The sequence below is a fragment of the Phascolarctos cinereus genome, unplaced genomic scaffold (genome assembly GCF_003287225.1).
Source record: "Phascolarctos cinereus isolate Bilbo 61053 unplaced genomic scaffold, phaCin_HiC Scaffold_5;HRSCAF=322, whole genome shotgun sequence".
NCBI lineage: Eukaryota > Metazoa > Chordata > Mammalia > Diprotodontia > Phascolarctidae > Phascolarctos > Phascolarctos cinereus.
In genome coordinates, this window is record NW_027555958.1 from 257,378,430 (window position 1) to 257,393,145 (window position 14,716).

Genomic DNA, 14,716 nt, shown 5'->3' on the forward strand with positions numbered 1-14,716 from the left:
TTTTGTGATGGAAAAAATTGGAAATTGAGATGATGCTCATCAATTGGGGAATAGCTGAACAAGCTGTGGTATATAATTGTGATGAAATATGATTATGCTATAAAAAATGATAAGCAGGATGGTTTCAGAAAAACCTGGAAAGACTTATATTAACTGATACAAGGTGAATTGAGCAGAACCAGGAGAACATTGTAAATAGTAACACAATGTAACAATGATCAACTGTAGCTAAGGACTTAGCTACCCTGATCAATACAATAATCCAAGACAATCCTAAAGGACTTATGTTGAAAAATGCTATCCGTCATCAGAGAGAGAACTGATGAACTCTTAGTGCAAATTGAAGTATCTTTTTTTTTTACTTTTTCTTTCCTTTTTTGGCTACATGGTTAATATGGAAATGTGTTTTAAAAGATTTTGTATGTATAATTAATATAATGCTTGCCTTCTTGATGGGTGGATAAGGGACTGAGGGGAGGGAGAGAATTTTCAACTCAAAACTTTAAAAAGGAATGTTAAAATTTGTTGTGATAAATGTGCTATTAAAAGAAACTGAGGCATTAAAGTCCAAGCATAATCTCTTTATTGGCAAGGCTAGCAATTACCAATAATAGAGGTTAGTCACCAAAGACATACTTTATAGTCAGAGCAGCCTTTTACATAGTTTGGTTACTTAAGTTCATTTACATAAGATTTAGCGGTGCCAAATAAATTCAGACTTTGATTGGTACCTAGTTATGCTGATTTGCAAAAGGAGGGGAGTGGTCTCCAGAATTCATTGTAACAAGGAAAACATAGAGTTGAACATCCCTTGGAAAGTCTCCAACTGGATACCTCCCCTTCACCAGAGGGACCTAGTGGTAGGAAAAACATCTCCTGATAAGGTTGAATTGCCCTCCATCCATTTTCTTTATTTCCTTCAAGAGGCAGGGTTAATTTCAATTGTGTATGTAGTCTCTTCCAAACTTTTCTACCAAGGCCTATACAAAATAAATCCAAATCTAAGCTGCAGAAATTGGTTATAGTCATTACTAAAACTCTTAGCTATTAATCAATAATTAATAAATAATAATCTAAATTTCAAAAATAAAGAAAAAAGGGAAGAAAAAGAAAAACTAACTGTGACTTTGAATAATTTTTATTTGGGAGTGATTTTTCTTCTTATAAATTTGAAGCAACCTCTTATATTTCTTGGTTATTAGATCTTTATCAGAGAAATTTACTTCAAAAATTTTTCCCTCAGTTACCTATTTCTCTTCTATTTTCATCTGCATTGGTTTTGTTCTAGCAAAACCAAATCAAAACGGTTCATTTTATGTTCTGTGATCTTTCCTATTATACTTGTTTGGTCATGAATTTTTCTCCCATCTATAGTTGTGGTAGATATGTCTTTCCTTGCTTCCCTAATTTGTTTAGGATGTGACCTTTTCTGTCTAAGTCGTGTATCCATTTGGAGCTTATCTTGGTATTTACTGTAACATGCTGATCTATAGCCAATTCTGCCAGAGTACTTTCCTGGATTTTCATTTTTGTTGAATAGTGAATCCTTATCCAAAGTTGCCTCACTATGACTTTTTCTTGCCTTTCCCAATAAGAATTTGTAGATCATTGTAGAAAAAGGATACTGGCAAGCTAGAATAAAGTGCTTCTTCTCACTCCACCATCTTGATTTAGTCCCTGGTTCATTATCAGGTTAGCCTTTAAGTACACGCATGTTTCCCTGCTTATTTCTTTTTATCATGTCCATTTTCACTGTTGTCTTGTCTGAAATCATTACTGTTACTATTTTTTTAAAAAGTTCACCTGAATCATAGTGGATTTTACTGTAGCTACTGATTTCAACTCTGAATTTTTATCTCAAGAGTTTCTTTTAAGCAGCATGTTGTTGGATGCTACCCTATTCTGTCCCCTTTAGTTTTATGGGTGAGATCATGCTATTCATGTTCATTTTTATGATTGTTAGTTGTGTATTTCCCTACATCCTTTATTCTTATACTTTCCCTTCTTTTTGTCTCCAAGGTCCCTCTTTACAAAAAAGATGGCTAAAGAAAGAAGTTTGCTTAACACTGGTGATCTGTAATTGTGAAGGATTGCTTCCATTCTAACTCCATTCTTTCTTCTCTTCCCTTTTTCACACCCTTAATTACAGATTTTTGAAACTTCCTCTTCAGGATCCCCTGATGCTGGAATTCTATTTTGCTTAGTATTTCCTCCCTGTACTTCCTTCCTTCTTAAACCTTCCTCCTATTTCCCTGTTGCCATTAATAAATTTCTATACGAAGCCCTTTGTATGTGTGGGAATAAATGTGTGTGTTCAACCTTCTTTTCTCTGGTTCAGGTGAAAGTAAGATTCATGGGATGCTCACTTCACCCATCTCTTCCTTAATTTCTATATAATCTTTATTTCATGCACTTTTATTGTGAGAGATACTACCTCCTTCTTTCCTGCCCTATCTTTCCTATTTCCTTCTTCTAATGTAATGAAAACATAATCCCACAGCCTTCTATTTAACTTATTTAACTTTCTCTGAGATCATTGAGGTCATTAGAATTCTGAGAGAACATTCCCTCTTTCCTCCATTAGAAGTAAATAATTCATCATCATATGATATTTTTAATTGATCTAGTGTATTTTACCATTCTGTATTTCTCTTGACTCTTGAACATGTATTTCAAAAATTTTGCTCAGTTCTGGCCTTTTCATGAGGAATACTTGGAATTTACCATAGGATTATATGCAATTTTGACAGTTTATTCTTTGTTATAAGTCATTATATTTTGCCTGAAGGACTGACTCTTTAAGATAAAGGAATAAGGGAATTATAACACAATTGGAAATAATAATGGATTACAGTTATTCTTACCTAAAAAAGATGATAAAAATATACCAACAACTTCTAACTACATATCTACTTTATCTTTATGTAAACTATACATACACACCTACGTATATTCATATACATACATATGTATAGTATATCCTCAATGAAAATATGATAAAGCAATAGGCAGGCTTACAGAAATTTTTTTCTACTGTAGACCATATACCCAGAGTCACACAGTTGATAGAAAATCAAAAAGAATACAAGCTTCCATTATAATTATTATTTGTTGATTACAGAAATACATCTTACTGAGCAATACACAGACTTCAAAGCTGTCTTTCCAGAAGATGTTAATGAATGAGCAAAATATAGACTTCAAAGATCTCTCTCCCATGCATATGTTAAAATTATACATGATTCTCTACCAAATGGACCCACAAAGATATCTTTGTTCAATCATTTTATGATGATCAATATCAACTGAGGCCTAAAATGGATACACTTAAGAAAGGTGTTTGCCATTGTTACAGAAGATGTCTTGTGCAGAGGGGTTTTCTAGAAACGGCGAGTTCCAGATTAACCTATTTGTGAATGACATTGCGTTGATTGTATCAAGCCCAAGAATACTAGGGGGCCTCCTCAATCAAGCACAAAACTATATTTAAAAAGAAATTTTAAAAACTATGTGACTTCTTAAACCTAAGAAATCAAATAGGAAAAACAAAAATTGTGAAAATGCTTATTATTCATGGCATGTAGTTTGGATAGGCAACCCATTGACTTTGTATACCACTACATACATAGGCAGTGCTTTCAGTGATCCCAGGTTACTCTCTAATAGAAAAATCCATCTTTCTTAACATCAATATTCTCTTGTTGAAGCTGATTAGCTATCATAAAATTCCACAATATAAAAAAAAATCACAGATAATCCACAGGACAATGGAGAGATGCAGCAGACATTAGTAGGATGTAGCAGATAGCCAATGATAATTTGTTTGTAAGAACTGATATAAAATATATTATTTAAGATATGTAATATGATTAGAAAAGTGCTTGGCCCCAGTACATACTAAGGGATAATGGATAGTCTGAGTGACACACTGGTTTCTTTGGAGGGTTAAAAGAACCAGAGGAAGGCCACTAGGGCATTGAGTAGGTGCACTATGGGGGAATCACAGAGGTTAAGGATGTAATGATGGAGGAAGTACCTAAATTAATGAATTTGTTCCTCCAATAAATTATTGAAGTACTGATGTTCTAAGTGGGAAGTCGTGGTATATTTACTTTTTAGTTCTGTATGTAACTGCTGACTTTATCTTGCTTAGTCTGCTAGATTAGCATTATTCTCCAAATAGAAATGTGCAATGCATCTTCTGAAATCCAAAAGACTTGAAGAAGTATCAGGGCAACAGATTCTATATAGGTGCCATGCATTGTTCATGGCCACATCAATAATGTAGCTTACCAAAATTGAATACCATTTTTTGCTTCTAATTCTTATCCTGTACTTGGAAATATTTTCATCCATCTTGGCAACACCATACCTACATACTTCATACAACTTAACTATTGATGGCTGACTTACTTGAATTTTCTTTTTTTCATCAACAGAATAGCTTACTTGGCTCAGTGGTTCTATGCCCACAGCATTGGAGCACAGGTTGATGGAATTTTCATCATTCCAACGACACAGAATTATCTCTTCCTTTTCTTCCACTCTGAAATCAAATGACCCCCTTTTCATTTTTTTAATATTTTCTGCATTCATCAAAGGACATTTTTCAGTCCTATTATCACGAATTGCTCCTGTGGCCTTCACCCCTTTCTTCTTCAGAGCTGATATTAGTTTGATACTTGTGAAAAAGTTGTCAAAACATATATGATAAGGATGCTGTCCTCGCTCCAAGAGAATGTTAGCAAAGTTCATTACTAATTTTCCACCTAAACCAAGGTCATGATCTTTATCTGCTTTTAGGACTGGTTCAACTTGATAGGGTTCAAACCAAACTAAATAACCCTGGGTAGTTGCCCCACACCATATTTTATAACCAATTCTAATAGGTTTACCATTAAAGAATTGGTCACTATCAAAACATTCACACATTGATTTGTCAAAGCAATAATATTCCTCCAAGGGAGCATATAAGAGGAAATTTTTATTCATTTGATCTATAAGAGGCCTCAATTTTGTAAACTTGTCTGATTGATCTAGACAACTGTTATCTGCAAAATGGAGGTATGAAAATATTAATTCAAACCTTTCCCTTCTAATTGCATTGCTAACAAGACTCTGCTCTTTATCTGAAGTTTCCCAATACATTCCTCTCCTGGGATGACAAATATATCCACTCAAAAGAAGAACACCAAAAACACACTTCATTTCCTGAACTGTAACTTCCAAGGTGACATTTTTCTGAGCGGCATAATGATTTGTTTCATCAACAATTAACTTGAATGTTTCATCATCAAAAAATAATTCAAAGAACTCGACTGGACTTAGTTTCTCACTTTTGAGATTCAAAATTCCAGAATCCAATGCTGACCAGCTTGGAAAATTGGGCTGAATATCTCTTTTGATCCATTTCTTTTCTGTAAAAGTAGTTACTTTCTGCTTCTTTCTAGCAGGGTGTGACTCAACTTCATCTTCTTCATCAACATCAGAATCACCAGAGAATGTAAGACCTTGTAGCAATTCACTTACTCTTGTTTTGTCTTTTTTCCTATCTTTCCGTGTGATGTCACCTGCAGCATATTCCATTGACGAGATGTGCATTCTAGACCATAAATCCCCAGGATTACGGTCTTTAAGAGTATTCAGAAATTCAATGTTTTTTTCAGCTTGTACAGGAGGACCAACAAGGATCTGAGGTGAACAATCTCTAGAAAAGAAAAAAAGACACCATGAACTTTGAAAATCCGTATGACATAAAATTCAGAAACTAGGGAAGCATAAATATTCTTTGAAATAAGTTCCCTCCTCTCTGGTGAGACAGTAAAATTCACCTCTCCCTAAAAGCTGAGAATCTCTGGAAGATTTAGGAAAAGATGTACTTTAAAAAATACTTTGAAATGAGATATCTGAAGGAAATTGATACAAAAAGTTTAAAAAAAACCCTTAAAATGTAAAAAAAAAAAGGCTGGGATCACTGGTATTTAGTAACCTCAATCTATTTGTATCTCTAGCACTTAGCACAGTACTTGGCTTTTTGTTTGTTTGTTTTTTGATTGTTAACCATGCCAAGATAGAGATCAGTAAAATTAAGCCCTTTGATTCCCCCATGCAATCAACAATACAAGATGAAATAAGCTGCCAGTGAGAATTAGAGGAAATGGAAAAAATAAAAGATAATTTTTAAGCTTTCACTAATTATTTTAAAAGGACAGTTAAGTGGTACAGTGGGCAGAGCACTGAGCTTGGAATTAAGAAGACCTGGGTTGAAATCCAGCCTCAGATACTAGCTGTGTGACCCTGGGATTCTCATCTGTAAAATGAGGTGGAAAAGGAAATGGCAAACCACAGTGCCTTTGCCAAGAAAACCCTAAATGGGGTCACAATGAGTCAGACGTGATTGAAACGGCTTGAACAACAAACTTTCTGAACAGTTATTTCCTATGTAGCTAATCTTTTGAGTTTATCAAATAAAAGATTACTGAGTTCAGATATTTTTTATTCTTGATTATCTAGACTGAGGTAGAGAACCTGTGTCCTCAAGGCCACATGTGGCTTTCTAGGTCCTTGGGGGTGGCCTTTTGACTGAGTCCAAGTTTTACAGAATAAATGTTTTTGTTAAGGGGATTTGTTCTGTGAAGTTTGGATTTAGTCAAAGGGATTTACATCTAGATAAATACAAACAAAAGAGAAATGAAGTGTCTAAATAGAATTTTTGAAATGTTAGAAACGCTAGACCTCTAAAGATTACTGACAGGTAACAAAAAAGAGAGTGTGTGGAAAAAAAGAAGAAATAGCTCTTCCAGACCTCAAATTGTATTATAAAGCAGCAATCATCAAAATCATCTGGTTCAAGATTAGAGAGATAGATCAGTGGAACAGACTAGGGGAATTCAGAAACAATAGAGCTCAACAAGCCATTGTTTGATAAAAATGGAAAATCAATTATATAGGGGAAAACCTTTTTTTTAGTCATTTTTAAGTTGTGAGCAACTTTTTTCATTTATTTTATTTTATTTTATTTTTAATTTATGGAATAAAACAAGCCTTTCCATCACCCCATTTGGGGTTTTCTTGGCAAAGATACAGGAATGGTTTGCCATTTCCTTCTCCAGCTCATTTTATAGATGAGGAAACTGAGGCAAACAGGTTTAAGTGACCTGCCCTGGGTCATATAGCTAGCAAGTGTGTGAGGCTGGATTTGAACTTAGGTGTTCCTGAATCCACACCTAGTACTCTATCCACTGCACCACCTACCTATTTGATAAACACTGCTGGGAAAACTTTAAAGTCAGAAATTAGGTTCAAAGGGCAGCTAGGTGGTGCAGTGGAAAGAGCACTGGCCCTGAAGTCAAGAGGACCTGAGTTCAAATCCAGCCTCAGACACAACACTTACTAGCTGTATGACCCTGGGCAAGTCACTTAACCCCACTGCCTAGTCAAAGAAAAAAGAAAAAGAAAAAGAAATGAGGTTCAGATCAACATCTTACACGACAGTCCACAATACATTCTAAATGGATAGGCAACCTTAATATAAAAGATTATTCTGTCAAAAAAATTAGAAGAGAAATAGATTACATGCTATACTCATAGAAATGGGTAAGAGACGTACTCTTAAACAAAAGATGGAAGCAATTACAAAAGATAAAATAGCTAATTGGAATTACTTGAAATTGAAAAGCTTCTGCATAGACAACATTAATGCATCCAGGATAAGGGAAGTAGTCCAATGGGAGGAGTAGGGGAGAGGAATGTTTGTATCAGCTTTCCCTGATAGGAGTTTGGTATCCAAGCTACACAAAGAAGTAGTATATATTGTTATTATAATATTTAATATAATGCTTAGTATTATATATTAATATATTATGTTACATTATTGTAGTATATTATTTATATTTAAATTTCCCCTATATAACTGATGTTTCCACTTTTATCAAATGAGTTACTGAATATTATTGTTGCTGAATTTTCCTTGTTTAGTCTGGTCTATTGATTCATCTCTCTATTCTTTCACCAATACCAGATGGTAGTTATGGCTCCTGCTTTATAACATAGGTTGAGGTATGGAAGAGCTATTTCCTCTTGATTCCTGTTTCTTTTCATTTCTGTTGATATCCTAGATCTTTCATTTTTCCAGATGAATTTTGATATTTTTATAATTTTAAGTACTATTTAATTAGCATTGAATATGTAAATTATTTTTAGTAATATGGTCATTTGTATTATATTGGCATGGTCTAGCCATGAGCACAGTATATTGCTGTAGCTATTTAAGTTCTTTAAGGAGTACTTTGTAATTTAATTTATATAAGTCTTTTGTATGTTTGTGAGCTCCATTCCCCAGATATTATATGTATTTTGTATTTATTTGGAATGGGATTTTCCTAGGACTACTTATGTTTTTTTAAATACATAAAATGCTTGCTATTGATTTTTGAATATTTTGTAGCCTGTAACTTTGTTGAAGTTCAATTATTATTATTTTTTTTTAATTAGGCAACTGGGGTTAAGTGACTTGCCCAGGGTCACACAGCTAGTAAATGTCAAGTGTTTGGTCAGAGGCCGGATTTGAACTCAGGTCCTCCTGACTTCAGCGCCGGTGCTCTATCCACTGCGCCACCTAGCTACCCCAATTATTATCTTCTTTAAAATTATTATATATTTTTTATTTCTCTAAGACTTTCCAAGTAAATCACCATATTGTCAGAAAACAGGGATAGCTTCATCTTCTCTTTGCTACCTTTATTCTTTTAATTTCTTTCTTGTCATATTGCTATTGTTAGCATTTCCAGAACCATATTAAAAATAGCGGGGAAAATGGGCATCCTTGTTTCAGTCCCATATTTATGGGAAAAGGTCCTAGTTTATCCCCATTGCACATGATTCTTGTTTTTGGTTTTAGATAGATGCTTTTTATATTATTTTTAAAGTCCCTCTATGCCTATACTTTTTTTGGTTTTTAGCATAAACAAATGTTGTTTATGTTTTAACATAAACAAGTGTTGCTATCAAAGGCTTTTTCTGCATCTCTTGAGACGTGGCTTAGGATGTTTGGGTTTTTAAGATGATTAATGATGTTGATCATTTTTCCTAATGTTGAACCATCTTTGCATTCCTGGTATAAATCCCCCTGATCATCATGAATGTTTTCTTGGATAAATCGCTACAGTCTGTTTGGGGTTTTGTTTAAAATTTTTGAGTCAATGTTCATTAAAGCTACCAGCCTTTACTTTTCTTTCTGTGTTTATCTTTTCCTGGTTTAGGTATTAGAACTGTGTTTGTCTCATTAATGAATTCAGGTAGGGTGCTTTCCTTATCAGTTTTTGAGAATAATTTCTATAGTATGGGTATTGATTATTTAAAAGTTTGATAGAAATCTCCCATGAATTCATCCAGACAATGAGTTTGTTCCTTTGATAGTTGCTTTACAGCTAGATCTATTTCCTTTTCCTTTTTTAATTAATTAATTTTTAGTTTTTAACAATCACTTCCATAAGCTTTTGAGTTTTAAATTTCCTCCTCCTCCCCAAGAGGGCATGCAATTTAATACAGGCTTTACGTATACATAAAACATATTTTCACATTAGTCATGTTGTAGAGAAGAATTAGAACCAATAAGAGGAACCACAAGAAAAAAGAAACAAGACAGAAGGAAAAAAAAGAGCAAATAGTATACTTTGATCATCATTCAAACTCCATAGTTCTTTCATTAGATGAAGATAGCATTTTCCATCATGAGACTTTTGGAGACGTCTTAGATCCTTGCATTGCTGAGAAGAGCTAAGTCTATCAAAGTCAGTCATAGCACAATGTGGCTGTTACTGTCTACTATGTTCTCCTGGCTCTCTATTTCCTTTTCTAAGATTGGGTTATTTAAGATCTCTATCTGGTCTTCTGGTTTATTTTATTTGGTTTATATTACATTTTTTAAGGTATTCCTCATTTTTTTTGTATTCTCAGTTTTGTTAGTATATAATTGGGATATTATGTTCTTATGCTACTTCTTCTGCAGCTTTTTATTAGTATGACTTTACCTTGCTCATTTGCTATTTTGTTGATTTGATTTTCTGCTCTCTTCTTTTTAATCAGATTTGCTAATGGTTTATCATTTTATTAGTCTTTCAAAGAACTAGCTTTTACTTTTATTTGTAATTTCTATGGTTTTTTTTGTTGTTCCTAGCTCATCTATTTCCCCTCTAGTTTTTAATATCTCCTCTTTTGTGTTTATTTTAGGATTTTTTTATTTTCCAGTTTTTACAAAATATGTATTCAGTTCATTTTTTAATACTTTCTTTTTCCATTTTGTCAATGTATGGTTGTACGGATATGATTTCCTCCCTGACGACTGCTTTAACTGCATCCCATGGTACATTGTTTCATCACTGTAATTTTCTTTTACATTATAAGCATTAGAGACAAAATTATAAATGTTGTTTATATAATTTGTCTTTTGATCCACTCATTATTTAAAATTTTACTGTCATTTGGGTCTGTATCTTGTTTGTGGTCTCTGAACCATTTTCTATTTTTATTCTGTTATGGTCTATAAAGTATTTAAGTATTTCTGCTTTTTTACATTTGCTTGCAATATCTCTGTGCCATAGTATATTTTTGTGAAAGTTCCATGTGGTACAGAGAAATATGTGTAGTCTTTTACTGACCCTTTTAAGAAGATTCGCCTATGTTGCGCAGTGGATAGATGGACAGGCTTGGAGTCAGTAAGACCTGAATTCAAATCTGGTCTCAGACACTTACTAGAGTTGCCCTGGGCAAGTCACTTAAATAACACAATCTTAGAAAAGGAAATATACCCAAATGGGGTCACAAAGAGTCAGAAATAACTGAACAACAGCACAATTCTTTTAACTCTAGTTTTCCAGAAATTTGTTTAGTTCTTATTTTTCCTTTGGTTTAGACTTATCCAAAACTGAGAGAAGTATGTTGAAGTCTCCTGTCACTATTGTGTTACTGTCTATCAATTTAGATGCTAAATCATTTAGGGAGTATGTTTATTTATTAATGATATTGGTTTGTTGCCTGTGGTTCCTTTCATAAAAGAGTTTCCTTATTTATCCCTTTTTATTTTGGGGGTTTATTTTTGCTCTGTCAAATAGCAGCATAGCAACTCCTGCCTTTTTGGATTCACTTGATGCATAGTGAAGAAAACCTTGGTCTCTCAGCTTTTTGTATGTTTTTTTGTTTTTTAAATGGGTTTCCTGCAAGCAACAGATTGTTATAGGACTTTATTTTCTTATCCCATCTGTCACTTTTTCATTTTAGTGAACTGTTTAATCTATTCCCATTTAAAGCTATAAAGCTACATATTTTCCTCCGACTCTCTAAAATTTTTTTAAGCTATGATTTTTTTTAATCCTTTTCTGCTGTAAACACAATATTATGTTTCTTCAGCTAGTTTGATTTAATTTTTTTTTATAGTGGTCCTGTTCTGATTGGCGCTCTTGCCCTTAAGCTGATCCTCTTCTTTTGATATCCCTTTCTCTTTAGGGTTTTGCTTATTAAATTCCTTTTTCTCTCCAGCTTATTTCTGGTTACATAATTCTTCCCCTTTTTTTCTTCCTCTTAGTTTGTCAAGTAGGCTTCCTCTTCCTCACTTTCTCATCTTTTTAACTAGTCCTATTCATTAGTTTTCAAAATTAATTCTTGTGCTCCTTTCCAATAGGATCGCTCTCTCTCTCTCTCTCTCTCTCTCTCTCTCTCTCTCTCTCTCTCTCTCTCTCTCTCTCTCTCTCTTCCTCCCCTTACCCCTGCCCCATTTCACTCTCTCTCTCCATTATCCAGCCTCTGTCTACTCTAGACACTCATTCTTTGATTCATGACCCCTATAATTATGCCAGTTGCCCCCTGGGGTTTCAGTTTCCCTCCTCCCAGTGTGGCCTAAGAAGACTTTTCAGCACTAAATCCCCTAAGCCTTACCCAGTGTAAGTTCTTCATCTCCATTCACCGACTATCTCGCTTTACTCATTGGAACGTTTATCAGTAGAACCCTCTCCCAACACCAAAATAAGGCCTCCTTCCTTTTCAATCTTTCTTCCTGTCTTCTCATTCACTACCCTATAGACTTTAACTTTCTGAGACCACCTTCCCCTCATTGCTAGATCGTGATTTGACTCCAGTATGTCACATGCTCCTCTTTATCCTCCTGCTTCCCTTGCCCCCTTTCATGTATCCTAGCATGTTGTAATATAGTCACACACAAAAAAGCATTGATTTACCTAGAGACAGAATATCACCAGATTTGGTCCATATTGCCCCATCTGCATCTTCACTGTTACCTTACATTTCCACCTTCATCACTGGCCTTGCCTGTGGCATTCCATCATATTCAAGGCACTCTCTCATCACCTATGACTCCATGGGGCTTGCCTTACCTCTACCATTCCATCCTGATCTAGGTGCTTCCTCTAGACACCTATATTTCCACAGCAGTTGCTTTGCGTGCCCCCCCCCCACACTTTCCAGTTACATACAATTATCTTATGCCTTGGGACAACTCCATCAAAGCCCTATGACAATGATAAATTCATTCCTCAATGATTAACATATTTCCACCCTGTCATACTCACCCCATCCCAGTGATTCTGAACCCCCAATTGCCATTGTTCAAACTCCATTCCTCAATCCCCAGTGATCACTCCTTTATTCCCATCCTCCTCAATTCAACCCCACCCCACCCCCCGCAACTTCCCGCTCTAAAGCTACATAACCCTTCCAACATGCTTTCTGGAATACCTGCTCCATAGGTAACAATCCATATTTCAGATTAAAACTGTTCTTTTCCTGCTTCCTACATCTTCTTGCATGCTTTTGTCAAATGTAATATCGTTTTCTCAATACTGATCCTTCTTGACCTCTCTCCAACCTCGACACTATTATCAGCTTCTTCTTCTTGGGTTTTAAAGACACTGCTGTGCCCTAGTTCTCTTTCTACCTCCACAACTGTTCTGTCTCTTTGGAGGGACCTTCATCCATATCTTGCCCATTAAAATGATGGGTGTCCCCCAAGGCCTGCCTGGGCCCTCTTCTCTTCTCCATCTATCATAACATTAGGCTCCATAACATAATCATTAGGCTCCATGGTTTCAATGATCATTTTTATGGATATGATTTCAGATCTGTTTATTGATTCCTAACCTCTACCAGCTTCAGTCTCATATCTTCAACTGCCACCTTGAACTAGAAGTCCTGCAGACATTCAAACTAACAATATCCAAAACTGAACTATTTTCCCCACCCACCCCTCTAAACTTTTCCTGCTTCCTAACTTCCCTAATACTGTTGAGCGTACACCATTAGCTCCAGGTTCTCATCATAGATGTCATTCCCAATTTCTTACTTTCACCCCTCTTATGCAATCAGTTGTCAAATCCTGTTACTTCTACCTTCATAAAATCTCTCAGATATGCCTCCTCTCTTTTGACACTATGACCATCCTAATGCATACCTTTATTACCAGCAATACTCTGTCTCAAATCTTTCCCCACTCCAATCTATCCTTCACTCAGCAGTCAAATAATCTTCCTGGGATGCAAGTCTGACCGTATAATCCCTTATTCAATAAATTCTAGTGACCCCCTATTGCCTCCAGGATCCAATAAAATCCTTTACTTGGCTCTTAAAGTCCTTCATAACTCAGCCTTACCTTACCTGTCTTCTTAGATATTATTTTCCTCCATGTACTCCGTGATCTAATGACACTGGCTTTTCTTTGCACATGATACCCCATTTCCCCACTCAGAGGAATTTTATTGCTTCTCTCTAGGTAGATTTGTTTGCCTGACCCAAAGAGTAAACCTGAGCTGTCTGCTGTGAGCTCCATTCTGATTAGATAAGCCAGCATCCACAAGAATGAATAATTGTGCAGGGTGATCTCTATAGCCCAGAGATAGCCAGAGGAGCTTTGCAGTGCTGTGGCTTAAAGGGAATTGTTTCTCCCATGATGCTTTCTAAAAGCCTTGTTAAGGGTGACAGTGAATTGAAAGAGCTTGTAAATGCTATGTTTAAATAATAGAAGAGGATCTGCCCACTGAAGAGTGGTGAAGACCAACAAACATGCAACAAGCAGAGAAGCAGTTTTATGTGATGCAGATGCTCCGGAATAGACCAAAACAGCAAAACCTGAAGGCCAGAGTTATGAATTCCCCCAGACACATAGGTTTTCTTTCCTCTTGTGTTTCTCTGTCAGGTTTCTCTGTGTGCCCATTGTTCACTATAGATATTAAATACATCAGTGGGAGAGTGTGAATTCAGGTTTATATATGTGTTATATATGCACTGATTATAATGTATTAGTATTTGTGATGATATTTCTTTTGCTGCTTATTAGATAAGTGATTATGTTTAATATCCAAAAGTATCATTATAGTGTTTGGTTATATAAATAGACAATAATAAAAATTATAATCATGATGATGATATTAATAATGATAATAGCATATATATCACTTTAAAATTTGCAAGGCAATTTACAAATATCTCATTTTATCCTCACAACTCTGGGAGGGTTTTTTTTTACATTTTTTTTACATTTTACAGATGAGAAAACTGATGTTAAATGACTTGCACAGCTAGTAAGTATCTACGGCTAGATTTGAACTCAGGTCTTCTTGAATCCAGATCCATCACTGTATCCACTCTGCCACTTAGCTCAACTGTTAAAATGTTGATAGGGAGAAGGTATTTCCCCTCAACAGTATTACTC

General features: G+C 35.1%; 1 protein-coding gene across 1 annotated transcript in view; it reads right to left on the reverse strand.

Annotated features, from left to right (window-relative positions):
- Nucleotides 1–566: 566 nt before the first annotated feature.
- PGBD1 (piggyBac transposable element derived 1) overlaps nt 567–14,716 on the reverse strand; it is a 33,332-nt gene continuing 19,182 nt past the window's right edge. The window contains exon 7 of the mRNA XM_020966577.2: nt 567–5,707. Coding sequence (XP_020822236.1) covers nt 4,150–5,707 — 1,558 coding nt within the window. The 3' untranslated portion in view covers nt 567–4,149. The remainder of the gene's footprint in view (nt 5,708–14,716) is intronic.